Here is an 18,550-nt window from a genome sequence, read left to right as displayed (position 1 = left end):
TCCGCAATTTTTGAAAATCATCGGATTTTCTTAGCGGGAAGTTAAAAAAATAAGAATCCTGTTTTGTAGAGTGATAAATTTCTTACAAAACATATATTGGTCATTGCTATACGCGTATGTATCAGCGAGTAATAAAATTTTTCTCATTATATTATATTGGAAGAGTATCATTATTTACGCATTGCTCAACGACAATAAAACCAACTATTTTAATTCTTTTATTATTAATTTAACTCGTTGTCGTTTTTTTAACTATTGCTTTAATTTTTTTTTAATTTATTAATAACTTTTTATCACTGTTTTGGCAGCTTAAAGTCATTAAATGTTTTAAAAAAAGTGAAGGACACCGTCTGAGAATGCCCTTAAGGATTTGTTGGATATCAGTAATAAAAGCAAAAGCAAGGTCAAGTCCAAGACCGAGACCATTATGCGACTATTATATAGTAACTTTAATAAAAGCTTTCAAGCTAATAATTAATTGTTGTATGGTTGTACCATAGTCTAAATTTAAAAAAGCCGTATAGTAACAATATTTTTTTTTGTATTGAACCGCTTGATATGAAAGTAACTTGCTTTCGTCTCGAAAATTATTTCGATGTATTTACTACATTGCTAACTATCTCGTTAGCTTATAAAGAAGTGAAATGAGAGTGGAAAAGGCCGTGCGAAAAACTCATGGATTTGTCCTCTCTCCTCTTATTTGACCTAGTGAATAGTAATTATCATAAATACTATCACAATGAGTTTTTTAAATAACTGTGAACTTTATAATTATCATCAGTAAATAATAAGCTTATCATTACATTAAAATAACAACTGGTGATGTTATAAGATACTCAAACTTGATTAGATGGTGAAAATTGTCTCAGACCAGTTCTTTAGATATTCGAGACTTTGCTCGTTTAGCATGACGGGATCGTGGCGTGCTCTCATGGAGAAAGCCGATGTTGAATTATTTACTAGATTCAGACTCTCAATATATACTGTAACTAATATAAAAATAACATTGTCAAATGACTTCATTACTAACTTCTCACACTTTTCTTTTGTTTTTTAATATTAAATTACAACTAATAAATAATCTTTCATTTTTTTTTCTTTTTTTTTTTAGATGCACGGTAGTTTTATTTAATCCGCGAAAAAATACACAGACTCATGTGTTAAATAGTTGCAAAAAAACTGTAACTTCACTGGCGCTTGCTGGAGATGGTCGTCTTTTGGTTACTGGCGAGTGCGGACACATGCCCAATGTGCGAGTTTGGGATATTTCAGATCAGCAAAATGCCATTCAGATTGCCGAGTTTTCCAGCCATAAATATGGAATTAATTGTGTTGTGAGTATTTTGTTATTTTAAAATCATTAAACTGTATTTTATACTTTTTTACCCATACTAAAAGATAAAATTACTTATAAAGATTGAAGTAAATCCATTTAAGGCTTATAATTTCAAGAACCGCTCAGTGGTTAAATAATGTCAACCATGATTAAATTCCGTAAGGTTTGCAGTTGAATAATATACCTGAAGTTTTAAAAGATTTAGAAAGCAACCTGTTAATTTTTTTTTTTTCCAATCACTACAATAAATAGTTTGCCAAGTTATAAAGTAATGTATAAGTTATATTAATCTTCCAGGCTTTCTCGCCAAGCAATAAATATGTTGTTTCTATTGGATCACAACATGATATGATTGTGAACGTCTGGGACTGGCGAAATAATGTAAAGGTTGCATCAAACAAAGTGTCAAGCAAGGTGAAGGCTGTATCGTTTGCTGAAAATGGCAGTTATTTTGTCACTGTTGGTAATCGGCATGTAAAATTTTGGTATCTTGAATATACTCGAAGTGCCAAGTATAAGGAACCAGTGCCTCTAATGGGCCGATCTGCCATATTAGGTGAACAACGAAATAATGATTTTGTAGATGTAACTTGTGGCCGTGGAGAGATGGCTGATTCTACTTATGCTATTACAAAAACTGGCTTACTCTGCGAATTTAATAATCGAAGGCTCCTTGATAAGTGGGTCGAGTTGAGGACAAGCAGCGCGAATTGTATGGCTGTAGGTGAAAAATTCATTTTTATAGGATGTGCCGAGGGAATTGTTAGATGTTTTAGTCCAGTAACACTTCAATTTATTACAACGTTACCCAGAACTCACTATTTAGGTGTAGATGTAGCTTGCGGATTGTCAATAAGTCATATGTCTCAACATCCAACAAATGCTAGATATCCAGATGCAGTTGCCTTGGCTTTTGATGAATTGAATAACAAACTCACATGCGTTTATAATGATCATAGCATTTATGTTTGGGATATACGAGATATAAAACGTGTTGGGAAATCGCATTCTTTTCTCTATCATTCTGCATGTATATGGGGCGTTGAAATGTATCCAACTGATAGTGAATCAATTAACGACATGCCGTCGAATAGCTTTATAACATGTTCAAGTGATGATACAATTCGAGTATGGAATTTAAAAAAAGATTTTTCGTCAAATCAAAAAGTTTATAATCGCAATATTTATAGTAATGAATTATTAAAAGTGTTATATGTTGATCCTGAGTTAACATATTTAAAAGATTTAGATTTAGCTACGGCAGGATCAACAGAAAAAAGTGATACCTCGTATGATGGTCGTAATGGTGTTAGATCAATTAGAGTAAGTCCAGATGGTAAACATATAGCTTCTGGAGATCGATCAGGCAATATCCGCATTCATGATGTAGCAACTTTAGATGAATTGTGTCTTATAGAAGCTCATGATGCTGAAGTACTTTGCCTGGAGTATTCAAAATACTCTCGAAATACAACCGGCGGGCCAAGACTTCTGGCTAGTGCTTCAAGAGATAGATTAATCCATGTTTTTAATGTTGATGAAGGGTATAATTTTCTCCAAACACTTGATGACCATAGTTCCTCAATTACAGCAGTAAGATTTTTCAAAACAACGCAAAGTGATAAAATTCAAATGGTATCATGTGGTGCTGATAAAAGTATTATCTTTAGACAATTGCAAATGACCCCTGGAGGTTCACCACAATTTGTACGAGATCACAATGCTCAAGGAAAAACTACTCTATATGACATGGAGGTAGACTCTGGTCAAAAACATGTTTTAACAGCTTGCCAAGATCGTAATATTAGAGTATACAATGTAGCCACTGGGAAACATAGCAAAACATTTAAAGGTTCAGTTGGTGAAGACGGCTCTTTAATAAAAGTCGTTTTAGATGCATCGGGAATATATGTTGCAACTTCATGCACTGACAAGACCTTATGTGTTTATGATTACTACAGTGGTGAATGTATGGCAACAATGTTAGGTCATTCAGAACTAGTAACTGGCCTGCGATTCAGTCCAGATTGCCGTCACTTGGTATCAGCTAGTGGTGATGGTTGTATTTTTGTTTGGAGTATACCGCATGACATGGTAGTGACAATGCAAGCTCGATTAGCTCAACAAGCGATGCGTGCAGGTCAAAAGCTACATAATTTACCAAATGGACTTGCAGTACAGCTTAACAATGAAACCTTTGGTCCACCATCACCAGAATTTTTCAATCCAAATGCCAATTCAACCATACAAACTTCAGCTGTTGATTATCGGTTTAGCGTCGGCCAATTACCTCATTGGGCTAAGAAACAAATCAATACAAATACTAATATTCAAGAAAATATCTCTTCTAGTGTCAGATCGGTTGGAGTAGATATGCCAAAAGGTCGATGGGCTCAACGTGTTCAACAGACTGATGGTATTACAGTTAAATCTGTCTATGATAGTGACGAGATTATTCATTTTCCTCCTTCAAGAAGTGTCATCGATTCTGATGGTGGATGTGGTGGTGCTGGTGGATCTAAAGACAGTTCTATTGATAGCGGAACTGAAACAAAATGCAGTAGTGATTACAGGCGTGAAACTATTATCATAAAAAAGGTAAGCATTTTCTTCTCATATAGAGGTAGTTGTAACATGAGTACTATTTTAATGGATTTTTCTTTTAATTTACTAGTAATTGATACGTATAACTTTACTATTCCGATTTTAAGATAATTATTTTAAAAATCATAGATTTCATAAATTTTACAAAATAAATAAATGGAAATCATATATATTTTTTATTTTACAAAAATCAATTGTTAATAGAGCAAAAAAAATCACTCGGGTTGTTTTAAATATTGATGGATATCATCATGAATAAAAACTTAACTCATTTACAATCCAATATCGATAAGTATCCGCTCAATATTATTAATGTGTTTATAAATTAAATTCATAAAAAAAGTATGTATTAATAGATAACATAGAAAAGTATAAAAAGTTTGAATTAAAAAAAAAAATAATAAACAAATTGGGGAAAATAAATAATTAAAAAACCCCCGATTTTCGTGAATATTTAAAAAGTAAAGCATAATTTTTGTTTAACAATAATTTAAGATGAACACATGCAATATATTAAAGTCAGGAGACGTAATAAACTATTAATTACGTTCTCCGACTTAAATATAGTACACGTGTTTATCTTAAATTATTGTTAAACAAAAATTATGCTTTACTTTTTAAATATTCACGACAATCAGGGATTTTTGAATTATTTAATTTTTCCAATCAGTCTATTTTTTTTTTTTTTTTTTTTTTTTTTTTTTTTTTTTTTTTTTTGTTTATATTGGGCAATGACCGTTAATTTCTTATTTTCACACAATAATTCTTATTCACGCTTTTTAGGAGGAAGAAGAAAACGTATTCGCACCGTGCCCTGATAGTTATAGAGAATTAACGGAAGATTTAAAACAGGTACTAACCAGTTATTATAAACTAAGCATTCATGCGTAACTAATGAGTGCTAACATTCTCACATACACTAATATTTTCTATTTTTATTTTTTCCATTATTTAATCTTTTTCTTTAATTTTTCTACTTGTTTATTTTTGCTCCTTAAAAAAAAAAAAAATTATCTCTATTGTACGAACGCGAACGTTATAGATGACGGGTGGCAACGTAACGATAACTAGAGGTAGCAATATTACAGAGTTAACTCACCAATCGAGAATACGACATTGCACCGATGACAGCAGTCTTAGCAGTTTTAAATTAGAGGTATTTTTTTATTGGTCGTAAAATAAACTGTCGAATTATTAATTTTCTTCCGTAATGATTTTCTTGTCATTTGCTATTTTCTCAAAATTTTATTTATTCAACTAAAACATTATTCAATTTAAAAAAAAAAAAAACAATTATTATTCATTGTTAATGATAATTATTTTTTATACTTAGGATCACGAGAGTACAGAACATGACGGTGATGTCGAAGATTATTCTGAGGGAGAAAATGGAACAACAAGTTCTGAAAAATCACATAATTTAATATACTATCCTCCAATCGAAGATACTGTATCAAATCAGTTTAAAGTAAATGCTATGGATGTAGAAGAACTTCGAAGATCTATGAGAAGAGGGAAAAAAATTAAAATTGGAGATAGTAATCGCAGTGAATTAACAACAGCATCAGGCAGTCAAGATGATTCAGACTCAGAAGGTGGTGCATCAACTCCAAGTGCTGAACGCAATCCATTGTCTATATTATCTGAAGCAAGTTCTGAAGGATATGATCAAGTTTCAAATCAAACTCATCGAGAGAAATATCTTAAAAATGCTTTTGAATCTCTTAGTGGTGCTGATGAACCTACGAATAGAAAAAATACCAGTATTAGCTCTCAATTTCATGGGAGGTAATTTATTCAAACTGTAGTTATAATTTTAACAATTTTATTTTTTTACTGTTCTTATATTCTACTTTTCTGTATGCAGATTTAGTGGAGGACAAAACCAAGGAAATAAAATACACCAAACTCAAAATATAAATCCAATAGTGCCAAAAAATACCAAACTCAGTGCTGATGTAACTAAAAATCGTGAAGAATTACAACGGCGAATAGAAGAGACGAGAAGAAAATTACAAAGTGTAAGATTATTTATAATTTTATTAATAAATACTTTTAATAAAAATTTTAAATAATTTTATTTTTGTAGGTTGGCTATAAGTCCTCTTTAAAATCAAGTCAAAGTATTTCAGATCTCAGCAGCCATCTACCAGATCGCCATCATCGTCAAAGTAGAATTGGTTCAGGTAATAATAAACGTGAGCAGTCAATATATTATACAATAACAACTAACCCTTGTAAACCATTACCAAATTCTGAGCCCTACTTAAAGCCTAAAACTTTTACTAACAATGTTTCTGGTTATGGGAATGCTCTTTCAAATATTAAAGATATAATCGACAACAAATGCTTACCCAAAAGTCGAACTACGTCTTGTATAAATGAACGAGCTAAATTGACAGTAAGTCGACCGTTAACATTAACATTAGAGAAAACTGAAAAATTTAAATTATCCGTTAATAAATGCAATAAATCATTACCGGAATCGCCTGTTTGTGAAGAATTGAAAGCGGTAAAAGAATCATGGAAAAAAGAAACTAATAAATTTATGACATTTGCTCAAAAACAACGATCTTGTAGTTATTTTATCGGCTTGAATGATAAATCAGAAGACATCGATAATTTAGCAAAGTCATTTGAAAGTTTACCAGCAATGAATGAACCATTATCCGATAACGATGATGATAATAATAATGAAAATGGTAATTTCAGTGATGATTCATTAGAAAGCGATATTAAAAATCCACCTCGTAGATGCGTTAGTGAATATCAAATAAACTTAAATACAGAGATAAATAATGAAAACAAAAATTATTTAAATTATCTGAAAAAAAATTTTGGTGATTCTCAAGAAAGTATTCTTTCTGATGCCTCTGGAGAAATATTTGATTGCCAATATGATAATGATCGACACTCCAGTGCTAGTTTTTTTTTGTCACGACGAAAAATTCAAACCGCTCAAAGCCAAGAGAGTGTCTTAACTGATATTACGGATGACTATCAAACCTTTCCATTACGTGAAAATGAAGATCACAGAAGCACTGAAAGTATTCTTACCGACGATTCTGATTCATTAGTTAAGTCTGCGCCATTAGAAATGCTTTTTGATTCACATTATAAAAGAAAACGTCAGAATTCCGATACTTATAATGCTAATCCGAAAAATAATATCGAAAATACTGAATTTGAAAAACCGATAAATACAAATATACCTACTAGAGCTGTTTTTCGATCTAAATCCTTACAAGATACAAGACTTAGTGCAATAAAATCTCCAATTAGTTATACCGAAGAAAATTTCCGACCAAACCAAACTTGTATTTATTATGAATTTAATATCGATGATAAAAAGGAATACTGTTCAAAGGTTCGTAGTTCACCAAGATTTGATGGGACAAGAAGTAACAGCTTAAAAGAACCACATTCAATGTTAATTTTTGATAATTTTGTTCCTCATAAGCCGCCTAAACCAAAACGAAATTTCCCTCGTACCCAAAGCATGCGAAATCGTAGTAGGCCTGCTTGGAATAAATACAATTTCGAAAATCAATCACCGCAAGTTGTCAATACAAATAGTAAATCTACTTATTCGGAGAAAGAGGATCTGGAATTAAAAAAAAAGACAAATGATTTGAAATTAGAAGAAAGTACTTCGTTGATTCTTCTTTCACCGACTAATAAAATTACAAACCACAATTCATTAAAATGCGCCGAGCCAAAAAATAATATTAGTATTGTAGAAAATTTATCAAACGATTCAAATAAAACTAAGATAAATAATAAGCAAACAATTAAATTAGCTGAAAATTCTTGGCATGAAGAATTAGATGTTGATAGCGGCTTTGAAAACCACATTCCTACAAAAGATACACTTGAAACTTATGATTCATTAGAACCTAATGGAACATCTTCTTATGAAGCATCTACATCTGATTCTCAGATTCAGGATACAAATCGTGAAGAAAAAAAAAACTATGACAATAGCACTGTTGATAGAATCAGTCGTGCAATTGAAGGAACCGTAAAACTTTTATCAAAAGAGTTTGAAAATTTAGTCAAAAGAGAGCAACAGCACTTAATTAAAGAAAAACAAGTTTGGCAGACATATCGATCAAATTCAACTGGAAATTTTTTAGAATTACAATCAGAAAAAGATAAGAACTCTATTTTCAAAAAAGAAACTCGGCCAAGCTCAGGAGGTGAGGATAGTGATTGTACAGTAGATAAATCCTTGGTAGAGAGTGGCTCCTCGACTCCTGGATCAAGCTGCGCGAATTCTCCAAAACGGATTTGGCCACCTGCGTCTCGGTGTCAGTTGAAGTGGATTAAAGCACTACCAACAATCAGTCAAGATATCCTACCTTCTAAGCAACACTTATCAGGTATCTCAAAGATCACGAGAAACCAATCAATGTCGTCTGGATGTTTGTAGAAATTTAGCAATAATAGCACATTGAGGCTTGTTGTAGTTATTATGAATGTGATAAAACTATTATAGATACATTTTTCAAATAATTGTACATATCCTATCGTAAACACTATCGTAAAAATGATAACCAATTATTTTATCATAAAATTAAATCAACAACAATGTTCTATTTTTTAACAATACAACAGCAGTTTAATTTTCAGTTAAATTATTTTTCGAATGCCTACACAGTAAAAAATCCTGTGTTAAAACCAACATAATCTGCATGATAGAAACGGTCCACATCATATTTATTTTATTTCTTAACACAGACTATTTATGTTGAATTTGAACACAAAAATTGTGTTCAAATTTGAATACGAAATTCGGATAATACAAGAAGTTAATTCAATACTTTTTAAATGTCAGTGGCGACTCAAAAACAATGACAACTTTTACATTTTATTTTTGTATCATGGATACTCACTAAATATTCTTATACGGTTACCAAAAGTGATAACAATTATTATTTAAGATTCAAATATTTCTTGATAATTAACAATGTTTTTATTAGTTAAAATTAAAAAAAAATAAATCGCGTAATATTTTATATCAGTTGTAAATAGTAAATCAATTACTTTCTTTTAATAAAATAAAAATACATTTTTATTTAGCGAAAAAATAATTTTTACAATACATAAATTTAATGTTAATTTTAAATTAACACTTAATAAATGCTGATAATTTGAATTTTTGTACTAGGCAACTTTTTGAAAGTGTTAAGTCGTAGATCGATTATAATTTCCTAGTAATATAAGGAAATGTGTTGATTTAACATAAAATAATCAACAGAAAAAATTTAACACATACCTCTTTTAACACAGATAGACAATATTTTTTACTGTGTACATAATTACAGCATGTTATTCCTTAATAAAATCACTTTTATTAGAAGTCATATATTCCAATTGTTTAAATTTGATTTTTAATCAATATATATATATATATATATATATATATATATATATATATATATATATATATATATATATATATATAAAACTCATTTTATTAATTTTATTTATTGATCGTTCAATCAGCTTATAATTAATTTCACTAAAGTTTTGTATATAAGTAGAGGATAGTGCATGTGTTTATTGCCTGTTGTCAACAGTTGAAACAGATGGCAGATTTCCGTCGAAAGCTTCTGATTCTAAAGATGAAATAGAAGACAAAGGTATGCGACGTGCTTGTTCCTTGAGTGATCTCTCCGTCAGTCCACCAAATAGGTTACTGCATGGTCCAATACAAGGTATCTTTAGCTTGCTTATAATTCATAATAATTCATTTATTCTACAGTTTTCTTTTGGCTTTAGCAAAAATCATACGTATTACAATTTATTAATTCAACCGTTAATTTCTGAAATAAAAATAAAAATTAAATAATTTACAAACTTAATATTAGTTTCAGGTAAATTAAGTATTAAAAATTCTAATATATCATCGAGGAATGGAACTGGTACTCATACGAATAGTGGATTACCATCAAGATATACCTCTAGTAAATCTCATTCAACCTACATGACTCGAAGTAGCAGTGTAGGCGTTTTAAACCAAGTAATTATTTTATAAACACAATATTTTTTTAGAAATATAGCTATTGTAGAAATTTTCATGTCACAATTTCCACTCAATAATTATTATTTGAATGATATTGTAAATTCAATTTCTGTATTGGAGTAAAAAATACAATATGTAGATTTCTCTACGAAATCTTCGAAAAAATTAAATTAAGGTATTTATGTAAATATATAATTTTATTTTTTATAGCATAGTGATTCAGAATCGGATGCTGGAATAGCTTCAAGTGGTAGAAACTTCACAAATTCAACGACAAACAATCGAATAAGTGGATTGATGAGACCTACAATTAGTTCACAGAATAAAATAAATCATCAAACTAAACCACATTCTTCTTCAAGTAGTAATTTACCCATGGTTTTGAGAAGACGTGGAATGCAATCTGCTTATTCAAGTGGTATGTTTTATTATTAAGACTTTGATAAAACTATAAAATCGTGTCCCATACTACTATGGTAACCATTACTATAATATTATATAACAGTTACCATAGTATGGCAACGAATCCTATAATGACATAGAAATTATTATCATAATTTTATAGGAATTATTCCGATAGTCTATAGAAAAGAAACTCATATAGATGAGAATGGTTACCATAGTTTGTAAGGGCGCCATGATTATAATCGATACTTCGAAAAAACCTGTTGCCATAAATTTTTCTCCGTGTAGTGAGATAGTAATTTCTTTATAAGTACGCCAATAAATTTATCAGTAAAGAATCTTATGCACTTTCCTTTAGACTGCTCTTATATATGTCACAGTATCCAAACTGTAAGCTGTTTTCCTTTTTTCAAGATCCATTGTACGGCAACCATAAATATTGTATAGAATATTTTAAATATTGATACATATTATTTTTAAAAATACAAGCAGCCCTATACTATAGATTCATTACACATTATGGCGAAAAAAATTTTATTAATAAATAAACAAAACTTTTTTCTACAGTCAATCTAAGTCAAGTTGGTAATCAAGAAGATTCTAGCTCAGAGGATACTTCTTCAAATGGTAATGGCGGGAAGCCAACATTGCCACCCAGACCTCGAAGTATTAACATCGATCTCTCAGCAAAGTAAATGTCCAATATTTTTAATATCATTGAATTCTTATTTTTAAAAAGTAACTGAAATTTATGTTAAATAGCTTTAATTCTGTTGGATCATCAATCAGACGGTCAGGGTCAAATACGACAATATCAACTAGTCGGCTAATAAATAATGCAAGTGGTCAAATGAGGCTCTCTAGTCGTAACCAATTGGATCAAAATCCTCAAAAACCTTCTGCTAAAGAAATCAATGTAGCTAATGCTGAACGTAAGTAATGTTATGTTTTAAATATACATCAATAGCTATAATTATTCTCTTACATTTAATAATAAATATTCATCTATTCACATTTTTCTAACTAACTATTAACGCTTTCAGTAAACACAGACAGAAAATTAGGTAATCTAAAACTAACTATTATGAATTTCGTCCCATAAAATTATTAATGAGTTTATATATATTTCAAATTTTTAAATGATCATACTATAGTACGATCATTAGATGAATAAAATTATTTATGCTAATTTATATCAATATCATCATAATATCATAATGCCGTATAATTTTTACCCACAATTGTTTATGAAATATTCTTTTGAAAAACCCTATCACCTTATGAGCATAATCACATGATCATATAAGGATTTGATAAGATATAAATATGATAAGTTGCATGATACAAAATAAATCTGTTTAAATCTTACATCATATGTAATGCATGAGCAATAAAATTGAAATAGTATATTGTATGACAGGGGATGAAATAAGACGATTTCAGACTAGGGCAAAGTTGGCTGCCCGAATCGTATGCGAAGTCTGACATCACTCGCCGTCTGAAATCGTGCTTCTTTCTGTGTCACACGCTATATTATTCGTGATTACACGCATTCGAACGAAGTTTCGGTGTCAGAAACAAGTTAATTTGAGACCAATGGTGTGATCAACTATTGTGAGTTGTGATTTGCCCTTTATAATTAAGTAGAAACTGCACACAGTGAATTTTTGAGTAAAAATTACCCATAAAGTTTAGTACTGTAAGGACATCTAGCCAGTAACTAAATTTTTACTATGTTGTTATTAGAAATTGCACTTCATTTACATGCTATCGAGTAGTATATTTTTTTACAATGTGCATCGGGAAAAATTTAGATATTCACCTCATGTCCTCACAGTATCAAACTTTGTGGGTAATTTTTACTAAAAATTTCTTCGGGTGTGTAAATACTATTTATCAAGAAGATAAAATTTAATCAAAAAGTCAGAACTCTCGATTACATAAATAAAATGAGCGTCATGAAATTACTAATAAACAAATGGCAAGTATTAGAGCTGAAATCAAAAGTGAAATTGACTTTCAGCGGGCAGAAACACTCAGTAAAAAATATTGTGTTAACGTCACCATAAACTGTGTATTAGAAACAGTCCATACAACTTTAATTTTATTTTTAACACAGACTATTTGTGTTGAATTTCAACGCTAAGTTTATCCAAATTTCAATACAAATTTCGGGAGTTACGACAAGTAAATTCAACACTGTTTAAATGTCGATTAAGACACCAAAAAATTTTAACTTTTAAACTCTATTTTTGTACCATGAATATTCATTAAGAGAATTCTCAGATAGTCTCCCTCTCCCCAATTATAAAAAATATTAAATGACCTTAAACTGTTATAACCGTATTGAAATTTTATTGATTAATTAATAAAAAAGTTAAAGCATTAATTAAAAAAAGGACATCGCAGTTACAATTTTACCGAGATATAGATTTGAAAAACAATTACTTACAGTTGTTATCAATAAGGAGTTGAACGAAATTTGTTAAGTAAATTTCAGTCTACAAAATTTGATAATAACTTCGAATTATAATATTGGAATGAAGATTTTATTGAAATAAATTTAACAAATTTTGTTTAATTTCTAATTGATAACAACTCTAAGTAATTTTTTTTTAACTCTATATCTCGGTAACATTGTAACTACGTTGTTCTTTTTTAAATTAATTCATTAACTTTTTTTTAATTAATTGATAAAATTTTAATCCGACCATGACAATTCAAGATCATCAAATATTTTTAAAAAGTGAAAAGTATTTTCTGAGAATGACCTTAAATATAATTTATATATTATTTTGAGGTAATCAAAAGTGACAACAATTATTATTTAACACTTAATTATTTTTTTGATAGTAAACAATGTTTTTATTAGTTAAGATTAAAAAAAATCACGTAATATTTCATATCAGTTATAAGTAGTAACTCAATTAATTTCTTTTACGAAAATAAAAATAAATTTTTACAGTACATAAAATAATTTGAAATTATAACTAAATTTTTTTGATTCGTATGATAAACATCCCAGATTCTAGTACATGGTAAATTTAATATATTAATAATTAAAATGTTTAAGTTCAATTTACGTTTAGAAAATGTCGATTTCACTTTAATTTTTCTAATAATTTTAAAGTAACACTTAATTAATCTTCATAATTTGAATTTTGTATTAGGGAAAACTTTTAAAGTGTTAAATAGTAGATCGATACAAAATTTTAAAGTAACACAGTGAAATGTGTTGATTTAACACAAAAAATTTAACATGGGCTGTTTTTAACACAGATACACAATCTTCTTTCTGTGTATTATTTTTTTTCTTCACAAATAATGGAAAAAATTTTTTTCTGTCCGCTGATTGACGATATTCACAATTCACGCATTCGCTAATATTTTTCCGCGGCATTGGGCTGAAATTAACTTGTATTGACTAGCTGTACAGACACTAAAACAAAGTTTCGATGCTGGTATCATGAAAATATTAATATTCCTGATTTTAAAAAATAACTTACTCAGTGATGAATGTATATCTATATAGTATTAAAATTGAATTGTTTTAAATCATTTCTAATTGTTTCGACTCATTTTTTAAAATCAGAGATTCAATTTAAGTTAAATAACATTTTATACTTTCAGTATCCCCTCAATTATGTAATACAATTGCCGATGAATTGACGAGAACTGCAGATAATGTAGTTCAATTATATAAACGACTAGCGATGGATAGTTCTGCAAATTCTGTGCTTGGACCTATTGATAGAGATACAATGCTTCGAGGTTTAGAGTCATCAGTTAATGAAGCGATGCAAACACTTCGTCTTGTTGCAGCTAGCACAACTAACAAAGAAACTACTGACAATGATCCTTCAGTTGTTAATGAAGCGACCGAAACATTTAAAGAATTATTGGCAGGCCAAGATCAGGGAAAAGTTGTTAATATAATGCAACAATATTCGGAAATGCTATTGAGTATGATGCAGCAAAGAATGAGTGGCACACAACCAAATCACGCCTAGAGCACATACAAGCAACAATATATTTAAAAATTTTAGTAATAATAATCTCGAGAGGACATTTAAACTGCCACAAAAACTTAATTATCCGAATAAGTTTGTGGTTTTAACTATTGCTCTCTTGCCAATAATTAAATTTAATAAATTTTCCTAAGCTTGTTTATCAATATAACGATATCGTGTCATTGTCATTAATAAAAATATTTATCGTTTTTTATTATTCATTAATAAAATACTATTTTTGAGCCATATTGGAAATAATGCAATTGTAACATTATACAAGTCAATACTTAAATAATATATCAAGATTAGCGAAGAAAATATTATAATATTCATTATTCGTTTTTACGTCATATTCATTAATCATAAATGATTTTTTTTCATCACAGTTTGGATTCATTTGCTATTAAATAGAAAATAATTTGAATTCTCCACTTACTTTATTAATGAAGCAAATTTAAATGACGATAAAAATAGAAAAGTCGAATTAATTTACCGCTGTAGTATATATCTATAATATCGTATGTACATGAATATCGGGAAAAAATATAATAATATTATTTGTGTTAAATAATAAGTAAGTAATTACGATAAAACTAGTAACAGGCTCTATGCCAAGAAATGCCAATAACTAAAGACTCATAGTATTAATAAAATTTTGTGCATCACCTGTGTTATATACTATAACGGTAATAATATTTTCGTCTGTTATATAACCAAAGGCAATACTGTTTATAATTTACTTAAAACATACATTATTATTGATATGCTAGAAATTAAACATTTAACTTTTACTAATTTAATCGAATTTATTTATTTGGAAATGAGATATTGAGAAATACTGAGAGATATTGATTTTTTTTAGCCATTTATTAAAAATAATTTATGTAAATATTGTCAATCAAGAAAAAAAGTTTTTTTTATACATATTTTATGTTATCATATAATATAACGATTATAAAAAAAAAAACAATAATAATTTTTAGGTTAACTCTCTTCTTGTAATGAAATTATATATATATATTTTGATGTAAACTTTTATCGGATAGGAATTGATGCATATAGACATTTTTAATGCAAATATTTCAATTAATATAACTTTATAAATAAAATAAAATTGATAATGATGAGAAAAAAGTAGAGAAAATTGCTATGGTATAGTCGTTTTTTTTTGTTTATATATATATATATATATACATTCGCCAATTTAATGGATTTAAATCGATTATGCTCAAACGCAAAACGAAAAATCATTACATAATTAAAAAAAAAAAAAGAAAGAAAGAAAATAATTAGAGATATAAAAAAGACACAAAAATGTATTATGCAAAAAATATTGGCCGTTAAGAAGAAATAGTATGTTCACACCAAAAGAGGAAAGTCAAGAAGAAATTATTCTTGTTTAAACTGCTATGGAGGCATAGTAAAGCCGGAACCACGTTTGCCATCTGACGGAAATTCAAATAAACATATTGCAACAATGACTATGGTCATAATAAAATTTACAATGGTTACAGTCATTCATTATGTAATTGTTGTCTATTTTACATAGCCATAGTAATTTTTGGAATGTGATTATTTTAATTTCTGCGCAGGTGGCCAATATGGTCCGACTTTACAATAATACCATAGCATTTAAAACGAGAATGATTTCTTCGTATAGGACATTTCAATTCGCGTGTATAATTGGCTTTTACGTGGCAAACATGCAGATTAGGACGTTCTACCTTTCTTTGTAATGTGCATACTATTTATCACCATATCTGCACCTAACAGTTCAAATTATTTCACCATACCTGCACCGAAATTTTAAATTCCCGCTCCGTTTAGAAGGAAGAAAGTCGTTCTTTTTTCTTTTATTAAAAAACAAATGATAAAAATTAGCACATGCGCCATTCTTCCCAAAAACAGGCAAAAATTTAAAATTTCAGGTGCAGGTTTAGTGAAAAATCGTATATACACCACGGAGGAAAGTAGGATGTCCCCATTCGCGTGTTTGCCATGTTAGCCACACGCGGGATGGAATGTCTTACTTCCCTCCCTTGATGTGTAATATACTAAATTGCCTCTGTTTACGGAAAGAATATCGCATGCGTTAATTTATATCATTTGTTCTCTCTTGAGAGAACATAATGATTTTCTTCCCGCTAAGCAGAGCAAGAATTTCAATTTTCGGCGCAGGTATAGTGAAATAGTATATTAGACACCTAGGGTGTGTGACCTCGGCTTCGCCTCGACCAACAATTACATGTGATCTGAGACATTTCTTACTTTACTTCTCTAGGTGTGTAATATATTATATCATTATGATTTCATTTAACACTCTATTATGTAAAAATACATTGATTGAAAATTATATAAAGACTTTCATGGCATTCTAATTCATATTTAATATCTTATAATTTATCGTGCCATTATAACTTGTTTTAGTTAAACAGTATCAATGCTTTTCTTATTCATAAAAAAAAAATAATAATTTTGTAACAATATTAAGAATTATAATATTATTAAATGAAAAAAAGAAAACAATATAAGCTGTGAGAAGAATGATTGAATCTCAAAAATTTATTCATTTCTTCTTCAATGAAAATACCTATTGTTTATTATATTCATTCAATAAAATAACAAATATATATATATATATATATTTGAATATGTATAAAAATGTTATGTTAATAATTAGTTTTTCTATATAACTGTTTTTTTTTTTTTAGTCTTTGTAAAATTTTTTCTTCTTGTTTTACTTAAGTTGGAAATAGACGCTAATATATTATTTTCATCATACAGTGAACGTAAAAGTAATTTTAATAGATATTGTATCTTTTATCAATAATACAGTACTAATATATATTTTGTATTGTTTTATGTTCAGATTGAATGGGTCATTAGCATGAACTATTCATTTTTATTTAAATCGATAATTAAGATCAAAGCATCCTGTAATTTTAATATTTCATTGGAAATCAAATTAGATTTTTTACAATACAACCTTTAAAATGTAATTTTTTTAAGTCCAATAAATAAACTTGAATGACGTTATAGCACCGGGTCTACCTCAAATTATCTACAATAAAAAGCATTAATATGCGTCGAATAACATAATATTTGAATATTTTTGAGTGGGATTAAGTATAACTATACTGCCAAGAGCATTTTTATATAATCAGTCGCATAAAAAAGACAAAAATTGTATCGTAGATTAATGTATACATACATCGTTGAAAATACTACGAAAAATATTGGTATACAGGCTCTAGAGTTGAATATTAATAAAAAAAAGTGTAGTTATTGGCTGTTTAAAGAGATAGTATACACTAATCATATAAAATTGGGGGAGGGGGGGAATGAAAAATGCATCCTTTAAATACTGCTACTTACATGGTTACAGAGAAGATGAAACCTGTCCTATTTTTGCTGCTGGTTTTGATACTTGATATGGCCTATCAGCAATGAAGGAGTTCGGCATCGCGGAATTTTTAAACATTTACTTTTCATATTTTTTACTTATAATATTTACAAAGAAATAGCATCCCTATCGAAAAAATCCATGTAGGATTTATGAAAATCCATATAGAAGAGTATGGATTTATATAAGAATCCATGGTAGTAACATATGAATCTGTCAGGCAGGAATTTCACATAGGAAACTCTAGGTATCTAAATTCCTACTCAAGAAATGCATCTAGAAATTAGAATATCTGGATTCCTGCGTGGGCAACCCATATAGGAACCTGAGTACCTGGGTTTTTATATAAAAAATTTATGTAGAAACCGGGATATTTGAATTTTTGTACAGATATTATACGCGGATTATTTTAAATACTATAAATTCCTATATCGGAAATTGTCGGTATCTAAATTTCGTGCAAAATATCCACTTGGGAAGTATAACTGTCAAAAAAATATTAGTCATAAAAAAATACAGACATCAGTTGACAGAGGTTTAGGGTAGAGGTACCATTTTTGACCACTTTAGGGCCAGTTTTGGACACTTGAAAAATTAAAATAAATTAATTTGTCAGTCAGAGGACATCTCACGCTACAGCACAAAATACCAAGTCAGACTCTACAAACATGTGAATCCATTGGTAAAAGACCTCCTAGAGCCCAGAAGTGAACCCACACGCCTTAAGCTTTTCAAGACCCTGGACCTCTCTCAGCGCTTCTAAT

General features: G+C 29.2%; 1 protein-coding gene across 7 annotated transcripts in view; it reads left to right on the top strand.

Annotated features, from left to right (window-relative positions):
* The window catches only part of LOC103578189 (mitogen-activated protein kinase-binding protein 1), a 33,515-nt gene extending 16,609 nt beyond the window's left edge, over window positions 1-16,906 (top strand). For 2 of the 7 annotated variants that reach the window (XM_053738959.1, XM_053738961.1), the window contains 13 exons: window positions 1,112-1,334; window positions 1,634-3,934; window positions 4,724-4,792; window positions 4,983-5,096; window positions 5,274-5,728; window positions 5,808-5,961; window positions 6,030-6,138; window positions 9,523-9,660; window positions 9,814-9,965; window positions 10,179-10,386; window positions 10,941-11,064; window positions 11,136-11,305; window positions 14,004-16,906. In XM_053738959.1, coding sequence (XP_053594934.1) covers window positions 1,112-1,334; window positions 1,634-3,934; window positions 4,724-4,792; window positions 4,983-5,096; window positions 5,274-5,728; window positions 5,808-5,961; window positions 6,030-6,138; window positions 9,523-9,660; window positions 9,814-9,965; window positions 10,179-10,386; window positions 10,941-11,064; window positions 11,136-11,305; window positions 14,004-14,383 — 4,597 coding nt within the window. In that variant the 3' untranslated portion in view covers window positions 14,384-16,906. The remainder of the gene's footprint in view (window positions 1-1,111; window positions 1,335-1,633; window positions 3,935-4,723; window positions 4,793-4,982; window positions 5,097-5,273; window positions 5,729-5,807; window positions 5,962-6,029; window positions 6,139-9,522; window positions 9,661-9,813; window positions 9,966-10,178; window positions 10,387-10,940; window positions 11,065-11,135; window positions 11,306-14,003) is intronic. The other 5 variants (XM_053738957.1, XM_053738958.1, XM_053738960.1 and 2 more) reach the window with 4 other exon arrangements.
* Window positions 16,907-18,550: the final 1,644 nt, after the last annotated feature.

This window comes from Microplitis demolitor, chromosome 5 (assembly GCF_026212275.2).
Source record: "Microplitis demolitor isolate Queensland-Clemson2020A chromosome 5, iyMicDemo2.1a, whole genome shotgun sequence".
Taxonomy (NCBI): domain Eukaryota; kingdom Metazoa; phylum Arthropoda; class Insecta; order Hymenoptera; family Braconidae; genus Microplitis; species Microplitis demolitor.
This window is presented reverse-complemented; position numbering and strand designations above follow the sequence as displayed.